General features: G+C 35.6%; 2 protein-coding genes across 3 annotated transcripts; one reads left to right on the top strand and one right to left on the bottom strand.

Annotated features, from left to right (window-relative positions):
* Positions 1 to 1,132: 1,132 nt before the first annotated feature.
* On the bottom strand, positions 1,133 to 3,166 carry LOC122301552 (transcription factor ICE1-like). Its single transcript, XM_043112953.1, has 4 exons — positions 2,608 to 3,166; positions 1,897 to 2,022; positions 1,591 to 1,761; positions 1,133 to 1,461 (listed from the first exon to the last, which is right to left on the bottom strand). The coding sequence occupies exons 1-4, from the start codon at positions 2,683 to 2,685 to the stop codon at positions 1,366 to 1,368; spliced, it is 471 nt and encodes a 156-aa protein (XP_042968887.1). The 5' UTR covers positions 2,686 to 3,166; the 3' UTR covers positions 1,133 to 1,365.
* Positions 2,361 to 15,415, top strand: LOC122301550 (ribosome biogenesis protein NOP53). 2 transcript variants are annotated; one of them, XM_043112952.1, is made up of 13 exons: positions 2,361 to 2,387; positions 10,983 to 11,183; positions 12,501 to 12,673; positions 12,778 to 12,826; positions 12,921 to 12,946; positions 13,245 to 13,325; positions 13,413 to 13,523; positions 13,763 to 13,854; positions 14,142 to 14,261; positions 14,343 to 14,465; positions 14,696 to 14,762; positions 14,878 to 14,954; positions 15,174 to 15,415. In XM_043112952.1, the coding sequence occupies exons 2-13, from the start codon at positions 11,015 to 11,017 to the stop codon at positions 15,178 to 15,180; spliced, it is 1,095 nt and encodes a 364-aa protein (XP_042968886.1). In that variant the 5' UTR covers positions 2,361 to 2,387; positions 10,983 to 11,014; the 3' UTR covers positions 15,181 to 15,415. The 2 variants fall into 2 exon arrangements, with proteins under 2 accessions (XP_042968886.1, XP_042968885.1); XM_043112951.1 differs by lacking the exon at positions 2,361 to 2,387 and having other exon boundaries at positions 10,813 to 11,183.
* Positions 15,416 to 16,076: the final 661 nt, after the last annotated feature.

Raw genomic sequence — 16,076 nt, 5'->3', positions numbered from 1 at the left:
GGTCTATGTTTGATCAAATGACTAGAAATTGACACGTGTCGTTTTTGAATATTCATATAAGCCATCCAAATAAAAATTACATATAAATTATGAAATATAATAAAAAGAAAATAACTCAAAATGGGGAGGGGCCAGTACGAATGAACCTGTATGCATGTGTATTAATAATTGATTGTGATTTTGATGTGGCCCGCAATATACAGATATAGTTCTGTTTGCTCTTTCTGTCTTAAGTGGAAAGTCTTTTAAGGGGTATATATATATAAAAAAAATTATATAAAGTTATGTTACATATAATAAATTTTGCATACTTCTTATACATTCTACTGATATGATTTATTAAAACAGTTATTTTATATTAAAAAATTAACGTAACTAATCACCTTAGTGAAATATACAAAAAGTATAAAAAAGTACGTAAATGCATATAAAATTTTTTATATATATGTATATACATATATATATATACTAGATAAGGTTTACGTGTACAGTACGCATGCATTTTCTGCCGAAAGTGCTATTGCATTTTTTATATAGTAAATATGAATTTTAGGATGCATATAAATTAGAACAAGTATAATAGATATAAATATTTATAATCATAAATTTATTCAACAAATTTTATAAATGATTATAATTATAACTGAAAAAAAAAATGAAGGAAATAGAAATTATAAAATTATTGGTCACATAATTAATCAAATGTTTAAAACTCATTATATTGAAATCATAATGGGACCTGAAATATTGCTCCGCTCGTTATGAGACCAATTAGACATAATAATAATAATAATAATTAATAATTATATTAACATTATTATACCGAGATTTAATTAGATTTACTTGCAAGTATGGTATCTGGCTATATGCATGGCATGAGTAAATTAATCCAATCTTCGAAGATGGTAGTGCAACTAGATATACATCAAAAGGTTGAATTAGAAATTAGAACAGTACCCTAAACATTAAATATATATATGTAGAAAGCAGATTGAGATTCTATCGAAATTCTTTAAGCAGAAAGTAGTGTTGCGTACAAAACAATACCATATTAATTAAGCATATGGTCGTCATCAGTATATCGGCGCTGGCTAGCTAGCTGCATATATATATGCTCAAGGTCTAGTTAATATTTCCGACAAACTAATAGTTCTTTTGTTACTAATTAATTGGTGCTTGTTCTTGATCATGATCTTCAAACTTCAACCAAATACATATTCCTATAATACAATTTTAGAAGCTCGGTTCTTGATCATTAACAACAGTACTGTGCCCACCAACGAAAATAATTCAAACGGGAGAAATTAGTAAAAGCAAATTAGGATATATGATATATTTAAGTAACAGCAGTACTGGATGTTTGGGCTATTCTAGTTCAGTATTTCCACTCCAGTTCTTAATAGCCTGCACCACTGCTTCTTTCACCACTTGAGCATCATTGCTTTCGGCTTGTTCTTCATTCTGAAAAAAATGTCCACGTCCTTGCAAATTACTGCTAGTTATAGAGAACATGCACAAACGCAAGGGTATATATATATATATATATACATGCACGGTATAAGTACGCCTCATATAAGTTCATTTTCTTACTTCTCCAACTGCTTGTAACTGGAAATTATCTGCACAAGAAACACTAGCTTCCCGAACATTAAGACCCAGTTCTTCAAAAGCTTCCAAGATTGAGACAAGCAGGCCTGGGCAACTTTTATTGTCTGATGATACATTTACTAGGAAGCCCTTCTCTAGGGTTTCCACCGTAGCCTGAATAAGAAAAAGAGATGTTATCGGTAAAAAATGGAAGGAGAATAAGAAAATGAATTCAAATTGGAAGTGCTGGCCGGGGGTTGGGGGAGATCATGCCGGCCACCGACTATATATAGCTCTGTTTGAATATACCACAGGCAGTGGGTTTTGATCACTTGAGGTTTGTGCAGTCTCTAAATCTTGATTCAGTATTTCCACTTTCTGTTTTAGCTCTTCAATGTACTTTGATGCATCTAAAACGATTGAGGAATCATTAAGCTGCAGCCAAACATGCATAAACGTAGGTGTTATCGTGTGTCGATCCTGATCAGATAATTAAGCAGCATCAAATTATTTAATTTGATTATTGAAATTTTCCTAGAAGATTGACATTTAAAATTAGAGATTATTAATTATCTCTAGCTAGCTAGGTTGCTAGCTGCAGCTATATATATCACCGCCTCATCTCATTTTATCATGATATACCTAGCTAGCTGGTAACTTCAATTTTTTTTTATAGTCAATCGATCTATGTACGAGTCTTATATGGTAATGAAAGGCTATATATATATATCTATAGAGAGAGAGAGAGAGAGAGAGAGAGAGAGAGAGAGAGAGAGAGAGAGAGAGAGAGAGAGAGAGAGGTGAATGAGTAGCAGTGCTGCAGAAGTTAGGGAGGATATGATAGAAGATACCTCTGGAAAACCAAGGATTTCAATAACAAAAAAAGAAAAAGAAAAAGAAAAAAGATGGAGAACAGTACTACTATATAAAAAGACCTAGCTAATCCATAAGAATAGGTAATTAACAAGAAAGCCAATGAAAGCGAAGGCCTAGCTCGGGAAATAATGCAGGGAAAATTACAGCACGAGAGTTAGTAATGGAACGGAGTAGTTGCAGCTTCTCATGCATTGCTTCTCTTTTGTGCTCCCTAGAAGCCATGGATTAATTCTCGATCTGGTCCTTATCTTTCTTTCAGCACTCTCTTTGATCATCTCATTAATTCGATCTATGAACTGATCTGCAAAGCTTTGGAGCTGTTTAAAATAGGAGATGAGCTCTCAAATCGATATGATTTCCTGTTTACTGCCCACATGACTGCCTCAGTTTCTTCGCAACAATATTCAAAACAAGTTCTACCTCAACTTACCGAACTGCCCTTTTGATACCAATTCCGAAAGCTAGCTAGAATTGTTTGAAAACATATATAATTAAAGTTTTTTAGCCCAGAAGAAAAGTGAAGGGAAGATTACTACTGCAGAGGAAATAACTAATTAATTATTATATTCCTCAGCAGTCATTTATGCACATGTTAGACTGTGTCCTATTAATTATGGTGAAGCCAATAATTAATATCGCCTTCAAGTGTCTAACTGATCAGAATCTTCCAAGTTTCAAACCCTAATTTGAGAGTAATCCAATGTCCTTTTTTTTATAAGTAGTAACTGATCAAGACCACTAGTTGAAGAGCCCCGGCTCCAAGGCGAGCTGGAGATTTATATATGTATATATTATATATATTAAAAAAAATGCATTGCTTGATCAAATTAATTGACAATGACAGTACTTTGCATTCATGGAAATAACCTATATCATTAATTAGTTCTTATATATATGACCACTTTATGTAGGATTTCAACATAAATAATTCTAATGAATTATCCCCATATATATATATATATCATGGATTAAAATAAAAGCATTCATTTTCCTTCGAAAAGTAACAAACAGATCAAGCTTCAGCAGGTTATTAATTGCTAATTTGGTACATCTGTTTTACTACTATAATCAATTATACATAAATGGAAGTGACATGCAAAAAGAAAGATGAAAACCACGCAATTAGTAATTAATTATGTGCAGGCAGTACTTTCGTTGGACATCAATATATATATATCCGAAGCCCACTTGATTTATAAACATGAAAGTAAATCAGAGGGACTAAAGTAGCTAGCGACAGAAAATCAAGGGTTCTAGAAAAGGAGGGGAAGAGAATGGGAAGGGACATAAACGGAAATGAAGAGGGAGGAATGAGGTGGTTGGCATAAGTTGACCCGAGGAGGGAATCATAAGCTCGTGATATTGGGGAGGGAAGGAGGGAGTGAAGTTGGCCATCGAAAGACGCAAAGTAGGGGCCGGGGGAAGCAACAAAAATAAGGATGTTAATTTATAAGATAGCTAGCTGTGATTTTGGAATGCCTCCAAACACTCCTCACGGGCTCTTTTATTTTTAGCTCTCCCGGCCCCCCACCTGATCTTTTTGATGATATATTATATTGTCCTGATCTCTGATCACCAGCTAGCCGTACAGAGCAATAATCGATGAATTATGGTTGTCACATCAAATATTGCTTTAAGGTTGCTAACTCAATTGCCAGAAACTCATAAGAGTACTAGCTGATCCCTGCAGTTTATAGAGACGTACGTTGCATTATATATATAGTCCGGCCAGAATGAAGATGATCAACTGGTGGCCTGCCCCAACTGGAAATATCTCAGATGCATGAGTCGTGGTATGAATTGATCACGGGATGCAATGGATCTAACAGTAGTCCTACTTCATCCGCAACTTGAGGTTTGGATCGAGGCAGGCCGGCCAGTAGCTGGCTGCATGCATGCTCCACCTTAATTATTGCTTGCAACACTGTCTCCATTCTACGAGCGCCGACAAATCACCTGAATGCGTACGTACACATACACCCCCTATATATTCACGTGTGCCCAGTATATTATATATATTGACGCAGTTTTCTTCCAATCTTGACAGCCTCTATGTTATTTCATTTCTTTAGAGCTTTAAAAACGGAGGAAAGATCCACAATACATGCAGTAAGACGTTTAATGCATGCATTTTGACTTGATTCAAAACTAGACATTAATCCATACTGAAACTTCAACATTTTGTCAATTAATTAGTTGCATGCTTACTTGCTTGCTTCATTTCAGAAACCAACCGCTAAGATTACTTGACAAAACTTAAGGAAGGTCGTCCAAGCTCTCATATTTGGATAGATCTATATATATATATATACTATATTTAAAATATCCGAATATATATCAGATCAACATTTATTAATTATTCTCTTTTTTACCCCCACATTTATAGATCTACTATAGATCTACCGGCCAGCTGCAAACTAGTCTGCAGACTAGTGAAGTTGGTAATTTAACCATATGCATATTTCGTCGTCGCTAGCATTAGTATTATTATTATTGCTTATGTCTGCATGTCCTAGCGCCTTTGCTGTTTTTTTTTTTTTTCCTGATATATTGTACTATATATAACTTATCTTTTTGCAGGAAGAAGTATATATATTAGGATTCTTAATTGTGAACATGCTAGCAAAATTCCCGTGACATATGATCTCACTTCGGGAAAGAACATTTACGTACGTGCGTGCGTGCGCATGTGATCGACCATGAACAAATATAATAAAATTAGTATAAAGTTAGTGATAAATATATATATGCCTATGAAGAGGCGAGAGAGAGAGATCTCAGAGAATTTTTGTCGACATTTTTTTTTTATTCATGTTAGCCATTAGAGAATCTGCAACCTAAGGATATATAGAATAATATAAGCAACAAAGACAAGAAGTTTGGTTTCTCATTACATGATGTATTGGCTTCTCATTACATGATGTATATGTATGCATGCATGCAGTATGCGTAGCTAATTAAGGGTTTAAAAGTTTGCAGTCTGACGATGATAATTAATAAAGTCTAAATAGAAGTCACTACAAGAAATTAAGATTTTTCCAACACTCAAAATGGTCGCAAATTTAATCTCCAGTTATAACATGATACAACTTAATTAGCACCACCAAAATCTAATTATTAAAATATTCAACATAAACTTTTTATAATATATATATAAAGTGAAAATATTGGATGCTTTTAATTTTTATATATTAAAGTAATTAAAGAATTCACGAAGCAGATTCATTTCTCACACACACGAACGACACTAGGTTAGAAGGATATCGATCCCCTGGTTGTCACTGTTAGAATTCTGGCCATCAATATTAAATGTGGCCGGTTTGCTGTTATGACCCTGTTGCGTGCAGAGAGGGCCTTGTATAGCTAGCAGACAAGTTATGAGCCTCAAACTTAGGACAGGTATCTTACTTTTTTTACTTGAAAGCAGACTTCATTATCATAATAATCGTTCAACATTAGGGCTGAGCACTGACAGATCGGAGTCGGTATCTGGGTCTTCCGACTCCGATTCCGACTTACTCTGACTCCGAAGGCTATATGCTCCGCTTTGGCTCCGACTTGTCGGAGCGGAGTCGGGACAAAGTCGGAAAGACCGTGGGAGGGCAGTGGGCACCGTGCGATGACCTAGATCTGCGACAGCGTGGGGACTCGACCAAGTTAGGAATTGGATCTGTGATCACAGATATATCCGGCTGGGGGTAGGGACTCGGGGCGACGGCCGACGGGGACTGCCGAGTGCCGACTGTGGCACCTAAAAAGTTAAAACAGAGCTTCAAAAAAACCAAAAACCAAATCAACAATCAACAAACAAATCAACAACCAAACCCATAATAGATAAAAGAGAAATCAAAACAACTAAAATAGATAATATGATCAAAAATAATATCGTGGCGCCAAAGAACGAAGAGAATAAGTGGGGCACCGACTACGATTTCAAACCCATATCTATGAATCAAACACTAGAGAGAGAGAGAGGAGATACCGGAGAAGCCGTTGGAGGCTGGGGCTGCGCCATTCCATAGGGGCTGAGGGAGTTGAAAGCTGGGGCTGTGCCATTTCGTGGGGCTTAGTACCTGAACTTTGAAGTTTGAAGTAAACCCTAATCAAACACTATCAGACTTCAGTGTCGAAGGGGGGGGGAATAATTAAACTAGTCTTGAGTCCTGACTGAAGTAAGTGGCACTGTTTACCTCCAAAACGGTGTCGTTTTACTACAATTAACTTTGTTTTGGCAACCAAAACAGAGTCCAACGATGCTGTTTGGACTCTGTTTTGGTATTTTCAGCCCTTTTTTATTTAAACCCTAAATCAAATATTAATTTTGTTTTAATACTATATATATTAACTATACATTTGTTGAAGATAATCTGTCTATAGATATCTCACTAATTTTATCTTGGTGACAGATTTGACCAATCGTGAAAAATAGATCAGGATTGCATAGTTTCAATTACAAAGGACACAAGATAATAAGTTTTATCTATATATATATATATATATAGCAGCACCCCAGGTGCCCCTTGTCCCTTGTTTCTCTCTCGTACGTGTATTAATGGAACGAGTAATGAGGGCAAAATCCACCGGCAAAAACAACCAAAAACCACATGAGATTGGTGGTACAAGAGAAAGAGATAGATCAGAGACCCTGCCAAGGCCATATATATCAAGTACTTGAAATATCACAAGGTGTTTTCAATTGCTTCGTGTCTTTGTTGATTTTTGGGATAGTATACGAAAGGCAGAGATTGTTGCCTTTCGGCCATGATGTCTTGCTGCACCAAGCGTTTGTATTGTGACCTTTCCCCAACTTGTGTACAATCGGTCTTCCGTTTTATTTGTAAAGGCCGAGGGTTCTAGCAGTACACCAAAAATTCAACAGATCGATACAATCGGTTGATTATGGAAAGCTGGTATACCTTGACTACTAGGACTTATGGAAAGCTGGTATACCTTGACTCCTAGTCCTAGCAAATAAATATGTCCCATATTTTCTGTAATCTGAGTGTTTGTTTTCTGTATGTGGTTTACATCTTCTCGAATTGTCGTGCAAGGGCAAAACGCCCAAACAAGGAATTTTTTGTTGGGGGCCAACCAACATAAATATAAAAGCATATAAATTTACATCTGCAATATCCCCCTTTGGCAGATTTGTAACAAAACCAAAGATTTGTTGAGGGCGACTTGAACCTGAAAAGAAAAAAAGAAAAAAAAAAAACACCAAACGAGCAGAAACGCCAACCAAATAATTTTGAACACACAAGTTATAACATAGAGCAGTGGCTGAAATTAAAGCCATTAATTTAACGCAATTTCAAGTCTTAATCATCAAAAGTTTGTCCAGCAAAAGCAAGCAAACTAATATCAAATCAACCACAGATCCAAACGCTTCAAAGGTAATTTTTTTTTTTTTTTACATACCAAATTAAAATTAACATTGATTTCTCCCCTCAATTTCAAACTAAAAAAACAAAATAATAATAATAATAATAATCATGTCCCCCTCAATCTGCTCCTCTTTCTGTCACTAATCTGACAAGGGTTACTCCTCCATATCGAAGTCAACAACATTTTTCAGTACCTACTGCATGTCCAAGGATAGCTGTACCAACCTGTTATTAGCTTGGACACAATCTAAGCGAACAACAACAATATCCTTCTCTAACTCGAGCTAGTTGGCATCCAGCTTTGCAACAATGGCATCTATCTTTTGTGAAAGTAGAGTGAGCTGCTCTAGAACTTGAGAGGAGGGCACCGATGGCTCAGGAGGAGAGGAGGTGGACTCAGTAGTGTGTGCTCTCTTCTTAGACAACATGGCGTTGGATTTAACAACTCTAATTGCAAAAATGGAGCTAGCCATCTTCATAGTTGGCTCATTGTCCCAAAGTGAAACCTTGGCCTTGAAAGCCAACTTAGTTATCAAACCTCCAAAGGATAGATTTTTCTCTTTATCAACATGATAGCGATGAATAATGTATATGGCATGTCTATAAAAATCAATAGACATCCCGTAACTAAGCCATACATGAAATAAAAAAACTCTAAAGGAAGCTAAGTCTGATGACTAATGGGCCAAAGGTTGGGCATCACTATTTTTGCTAGGAGTCTATATTGAGGAAGCATAACATTTACAGGGAGTTTACGGACCTTAGGGTTCCATTTTGGTCCATGAGAACCAACAAACAAACTACGCAGGCTACTTTTGTTGTGGCCCCATACCTTGATATGGGTACAAAGGAGAGTGCACAATAGAGAGGTCAAAAAACTTCTTGAGACTGGTAGGAGAAACCTCAATGCAAGTAATTATTCCCCTAACAACAAATGTAATGCTATGATCGTCCAAATTAATTTGTGCAATATTTAAGTAAAATTCCCTTACTATCTCAGCACACAGAGTACAAGAGAAGTGTGTAAGGTTTTCCTATTGTTTGTCCATAAAAGTCCTTTTAATTAGAGGTGTAATTGATCCAGTTTAGTTCGGTTTTGGACATATTTTATAAACGAACCCGTATGTACCAGTTTTGAGATTTAAAAAACCGATACTGCATCGGTTATATCCCTAAATCAGTACTTTCAATTTTACCGGTTTGTGTCCAATTTTTTCGATATATTATATAGTATATATAATATAGTATATTATAGTTTATAATAATATACTTATAATATATCGTAATATATTATAATAAAAATAAATAATTGTATTGTAGACAATAGTGATATATTATAATATATAATATAGTGATATATTAGTGGGGATGAGTTTGATGTTAAATGGTTCAGATCAAAATGAGTTGACCTGTTCAGACACGATTTATAAATAGATCAATAACGGGTCAACTTTCTTAACACGAAATCAACCCATTTTGACTCGTTTAAAATTAAAATTTATTATTATCAAGTTATAATATTGACATTTCTTAGTATGTTTATGTTTTTATTATTGAGATTATAGTCATATATTATAATATATAATATATAATATAGTGATGGATCCAGCTTGTCTCCAGTTTCACTGTAACATGACATCTCCTGTTGAGACTTGAATGACCAGCTTTGTATGTTGGCAAGTAAAATTCAACCATGTTGGAAATATACTTGCAATTTTAATAAAAATAAATTTAAAGAGACCATTGTTATGTTATTTATATGTTTGTATATAAATATTAAAAAACATATAAATATATTTGATACTAGTTACTATGTTAAATTGATAAATAGATGGTTTATTATTTATTATTATTAGTGTGTTTAATAATTAAATAAATATTTTTTTTTTAATTTTTTGGTTAAAATAATTATAGTTGATGCAATGTGTTGGGCATAAAGTTATTGGCAGGCCAGCGTAGGGGACAAAATTTCTTTATTTTTTAATATTTATATTTTTGCAAGTGCCAGCATGGAAGACATTAATATATTTTTATTTTTCTACTATTTATAATAAATAATATATTTATATATCAACACATAAATAATGTAGCAAAAACAAGAATCTTTACACTTTATTTGTAGTAAAATTTTGACAAAAATTAACAAATACAAAATAAATAAAACATGTTTCTCTGCAACACACTATTAGCACCCTCTTTTTTGTTTAAAAGATGTAATAATAACCCTTAGATCTAATAACAGGAGATGTCCTGTTACTTTGATGTTAAATGATTTGGATCAAAATGAGTTGACATGTTTAGACATGATTTATAAATAAATCAATAACGGATCAACTTACTTAACATGAAATCAACCCGTTTTGACCTATTTAGAATTTATTTTAAAATTAAAATTTTATTATTGTTAAGTTATAATATTGACATTTCTTAGTTTATTTATGTTTTTATTATTGGGATTATAATTTTAGATTTATACTTATATTTGTTATTATATAATTTGTAATATTGGTTTTATTATATTTTAAAATTTGAAAAATATTGATATATATATATATATATTTCAATATATTGTGGTTATTAATAAATATAAATTTAAATTTTTATATGAAATTATGTCAATAAAGTCAAATAAATTATACATTTTAGTTCAACTTATTTACATTAAATATACAAATTTAAATGAGTGGTGTCTTGCTAACATATTTCTAATTATTTATTAAACGGATAACATAACACGACTCGTTATCTAAATAGGTTCAGTTTAGATTGACCTATATAATTGAGTATTTATAACTTAACACAATATGGACACATTCAAAAACACGATTTGTCAGTCAATTTGACATGAAAGTATATAATTTTAATTAACATAAAATATTAATATTTGATTTTTTATAATGATAATAAATTTCACAATAAATAAGCTGTTACAAGAAAATAGAAAGAAATGATACTTAACGGGGGGGTTGTTTTGTCAAGGATCCGGAATCTCACATGCGAGTCGTCTGGGAGAGTGGGGAGTTTTGGGAACGCAGTTAGGGTTTAACGCGAGCCTTTTGGAGCGCCTTCTCTCCGCCAATTTTCCGGACCTACTGACAGAATAAAGACTCACGCCCACATTGGCACTCGGATCAGAGAGAGAGAGAGAGAGAGAGAGATCGAAAGAGATGGGGAAGAAGGCGAAGAGCTCCAGAAAGGGGAAGAAGGCATGGAGGGCAAACATAAGCACGGAAGATATCGAACACTTCTTCGAGAAGTCCACCAAAGACGCTCTCTCCGGTGGCTCTCTCTCCTCCGCCCCCTCCGACTCCCTCTTCGTTCTTGACAGATCTAGAGGTCCTTTCTCGTCTCTCGTCTCTCTTCTTTGTACCCGCCTCTCCACACCCCTCTTCAACTTCTCCATCTTAGCTTAGCTCTTTTACCTTTGTCTACATGCACTTACTTGTTGTCACTCCGATTCTGAAGGCTTCGAATGTTAGGTTTTTTCTTTTTTTAGGGTCGGTGCTTTATGATTTGTGCACTTCTTTATCCATGGACCATCATTTTCACTTTTCATCTTCTTGGATATCAATTGCAACGTGATTGATTTTGGAATCTGCAATTCTTAAGGAACATTTAATATGAGTAAGGTTTTCAAATTGTTTATCCCGTTTGGTTTTTTGTTTTTTCCTTGGTGGGTGAGAAGGATTTGTAGCATCTTGATACCTGTCCAATAATCTGATGCTCATGTCTGCTACCTTCGAATTTGATGCCGTTTTGGCTTTGATTTTGGGGCCTGGCTGCTACCGACGTCTCTTTGCACTTGCTGAAAAGGAATTAGTCGGGGCCACTAATTCTTTTTTTGATAGGTAGTCGGCCACTAATTTTTACTGGCTGATTAAATTTCCGGCAAAGTGAAAGAGTTGTAAAGAAATTTTCTATGTGGTGTACATGGTCGGAGAGGAATGAGAGATGCTTTGAAGATAGGGAACGCACAATGGAGGAGCTTCAGAATTTATTTATGCACACTTTAATGCTGTGGTTTTCAGCCATTGTACTTGATGGAAACAATGTCCATGATTCTTTTTCCTTCGCTAGAATGTAATTAGGTGTTTCTTTTGTATACTTCCTGTGTACACGGGCTACGACTACTTCATTCGTATGAATAAAATTCTCTTATTACTTATCAAAAGATATCTGATGGGGAGTAACTTATCAAAAAAAAAAAAAAATCTGATGGGAAGTAAATCACTTGGTTTCGTGGTGGGATAAGAATCGTTTTTAGTTGATGGAAAATGTGTATTTGTTTATTAACCCCAAGGGGTTGGCCTAAGTGGTGAAGGCCTTGGTCTTGGGGTCTCATTCCCTTCAAGGTCCAAGGTTCAACACCTCATGGGTGCAAACAATCCTTTGGGGCCACACCCCCTGGTGAAAAGCCAGCGATTTAACCAGTTCCGTGTAGGGAAACTTCCGAGGGTGCGGTGCACGGGACCGGGGTTTATTCTGCAGGGGTGGGTCCAGAGGGCTCTGCCTTGGAGAGGTTCCCCGACATCAAAAAAAAAAAAAAATGTGTATTTGTTTATTGAAACTATGAACTAATTCCAGCTAATGTGCATGGAAGCCTTTTCCTGTCAAAGAAAGTGATTAGAAGTTCTGTACCTTTTTTCTGATCAGATCTTTCTGTGAGGCGGAAGATTGAAAAACATAGGGAAAAAGTACTCCGCTGTGACAGCCTGCTAGAGAAGAACCCTTTTGTTCAGCCAGTTCCATCATCAACAGTGAAGAAAACAAAGAGAATGCATAAGGAGGTTTCAAAAGCAAATAATGCAACTGAAGATTGTCCCAAGGTCTACAATATACATAATCAGTAGAGAAGCTAATACGTTTGAGTTTTTGGAACTTGTTTTCTTATTGCTTTGTGTTTACCTTTTCTGTTGATGACATCTCTCAGGGTGATTATACCACAGCGTCTGGCATGGATGACATGTGGGATGAGAAAGGTTTCTTCTGCATTAAACTAATGCATTAATGCTTTCACTGGTTTGTTATCCTGATATTACATGCATCACAGAGGCTTTTTTGACTCTCTTGCAGGTGAAGGCAACAGCGATGCCAAAAAGGTAAAATATTATGGTTTGTACTTGAATTCAAAATACTGATGAAACTGTTGTATGTCTTGTGTCCTCCCTTGTGTAATTATATCTCAATTCTGAGCTAGGATATAAGAAAGTTAATTCTGATTCTGAGCTTTAGAGATTGATGCAAGGTGTATCCCTTGTTCCTTTGCAGCCATAAAAAGTCAAGAGTCGATTCTCTTTATGATTTCTTACTGCTGAAGTGCATACTAAAGATGTTGCATTGATTGGTCTTTAATGGTCCTAGTTGATAATATGAGTGTTTACCCCTTATTCTTGTCAGAGATTGAAGCCTTCAATTATTCCAGCAGTAGAAGTTGAGCCTCCTGGTTGCTCATTCAATCCCTCAGTAGAAAGTCATCAGGTAATTTTGTGATACGTAATACATATTTTTCCTCTGCATGGGAGCTCTACGTTGCATGCATTTTGATATCTTCTTTTGGCAAGTCAGGAGGTGCTGGCTCATGCTGTTGCAGAGGAAATGCAGAAGGTCTATCAAAAAGAGTTGGGCCCTCAGCCAGTTCCATTAACTGTTCCTGGGGAAGTCATCGATGAAGAAGATGTTAGTCTCTTTTCCTTCATTTATTTATCTTCTACTAGGAATCCTCTTTTGCTTTAAGGGGTAGCAGCATTAGGGATTTTTGCACCCATCCCATGTACTTGGGCACTGTGGCTGTTGGTTTATGCGCAATTTATCCTTGAAAAAAATTCTCTGCTAGAGATCCTTTTTGTGAAATATGTAACATTGCTTTTGAATTGTCTAACTGAAGTGGGACCCTTCAATAACCAGCTATTTTTTAGATGTATTTTATTGAGGCAGATAAGGGAAGTGATGATGATGAGACGAATTTGGAAACTTTGGGGGTAAATGAGGAGTCTGCCCTTGATAAAAGGTTAGTTTGTTGTAGCAATCATCAGTTTTCATTTTTTTACTCTTAATTTATAATTTGGGCTCAAGGTTCTACTGGGGTGACTGCAAATTCATCAAGTTGAATAAAAATTTGTTCTTTAGTATCTTGATGGTGTCATTTTCATTATATATGTGGGCTTGTGCTGGTATGTTTCATAAATTTCTTGTAACATCTATTGTTATCAGAATGAATTTCTGGCTTCTGTATCTGGTCATGCCCCTTATTATGATGTGAATATCATTAAAACTAAATATGAGCTCATAGTGCAGGTCAAGTAGAACAAAGAGGTTGACACGAGTTGAGTTGAATAGGAGAGCTAGACAAAAAGAAAAGCTGAAAAAGGAAGCAGAAGCTAGAAGGGTGGATGAAATATCTAAGGAAATTGACTGGTTAGATGATACTTTGATTCTGCAAACCAATACCTCCGTGCAGAGTATATTCTAACCATTGATTGGTCCTTCTGATGACAGTTTACCAGATATCATTCATGAAATAGCCAAGGAGGACGAGGAGAAGCAGAAAAGACACCTCCGGCGAGTTGTAGCCAAACAAGAAAGACTAAAGTCATGTCCACCACGCTTGGGGAGGCACAAGTATAATCTCTTTGTTTATGATTTTATGATATATGATAACTAACTATGGTCTTAGGTGCAACGATAGAGTTATAAAAGTGAAGGGAATGCTAATTACCTCTCTACAGATGGTCTAGGTGCCACATGTTATTGAAAATTGAAGGCATCTAATTAATAAAGATACACGCAAACTTGAATAGTGTGGTCAAATTTTTATTTCAGCAGCAATAACTGGTTAATCTTCGTTTCAGATATGAGCCCGCCCCAGTTCAAGTGCTACTATCTGAAGAAATAACTGGATCACTCCGCAAGTTGAAGGTTTAATGAAAAATTTCCCTTTATTTCCAAAACTTTCCTTGTTATTGTTGAACTTGCAATTGTTATGGTATTGATGGATGCTAGAGAGCATTCCTGATCCCTATTTTGTATTTAGGGTTGTTGCACCCTTGTGAAGGACCGGTATAAGAGCCTAGAGAAAAGAGGATTGGTTATCCCAACAGTCAAAAGCAGGTGATCAGTTAATTATATGTTTTCATTCTCTATCGTTCACAATTAACTTCATTTTCCATTTATCCCCGGAACAAGTGTTGTTATATTGCTATCGTTAGAATGATTGGATGCACGATCATGATGAAGCTTTGACTATTTTCCTTTATAAATGAATGTTGCTTACATCTCGTTTTTACTTTGTATCAAATTGTCATGGCTCATGGATGTGGGCTTGAACAGGAAGTAGAGTGGTTTGACGATGAACAGACAGTTTTCCTGGGAAGGGTTATCTTTATTAACAAAGCAATTCACGGCGGACACCAGCGGACTCAGCTATACATGAAGAAATTTGTTGTTTTCGGTGTTTACTAACTTATACATCTTCGTTGTTTTGTGGTTTGTTCTTTTTTACTGGTGAAATATTTCCGGTTCTTTTCAGTTTTCGGTAGGTACTATTTTAATGGAAAACATTTATTCCCATACATTTAAGCCTGCATTTCTATAAAGCAAGCATCGAGGGTTTTACAAAGATTCGTAAGGGCAGAGAAAGGAGGGGGCATCTGGGATTCTTGGAAAGTAAAACTCTTGCGTTTTTTATTTTTTTATTTGGAAAATTGACATTTGAAGATGACGTGTGAGGGATTTATTGTAGAGAAGAGAGAGTGCACTTGTTCGTAGCGGTCGTGAAGACATTAGGACTTGTGTTTTACGAGATCACAAGAGCACACATGAAGGCCATTAGATAGTAGGCACTTCTAACTGTGAAAAGGCCATTAGAAGATGCTATCCAAAGTCTTTCATCTTCACTGTTGATTACACTGAGAGGCTGTGGACAGACTAACTTAACTTCACCAGCAGTAAAAACATATTGCACAATTGACATATTCCTCCACCCTGTATTCTGATCAATTAGGTCTGCCACATAAGAGTTTTTAGATAAGCCACATGTTGGAGAGTATGTGAAACCAGAGGTACAATCCTGAACTCATCGGTGCTTCCAAGCTTTCACTTGTTTACCATTTCCAATTCTCCATGAGAGACCCTCCTCACGTAATCATAGGGCAGAGTGAAGGCTTCTCCAATCATGGGAAGGGCTTGATTGATCCCAATCATAGAAAGGCTTCTCCAATCGTGCATTCAGTA

Source organism: Carya illinoinensis, chromosome 2, assembly GCF_018687715.1.
Source record: "Carya illinoinensis cultivar Pawnee chromosome 2, C.illinoinensisPawnee_v1, whole genome shotgun sequence".
In the NCBI taxonomy this organism is placed as follows: domain Eukaryota; kingdom Viridiplantae; phylum Streptophyta; class Magnoliopsida; order Fagales; family Juglandaceae; genus Carya; species Carya illinoinensis.
This window is presented reverse-complemented; position numbering and strand designations above follow the sequence as displayed.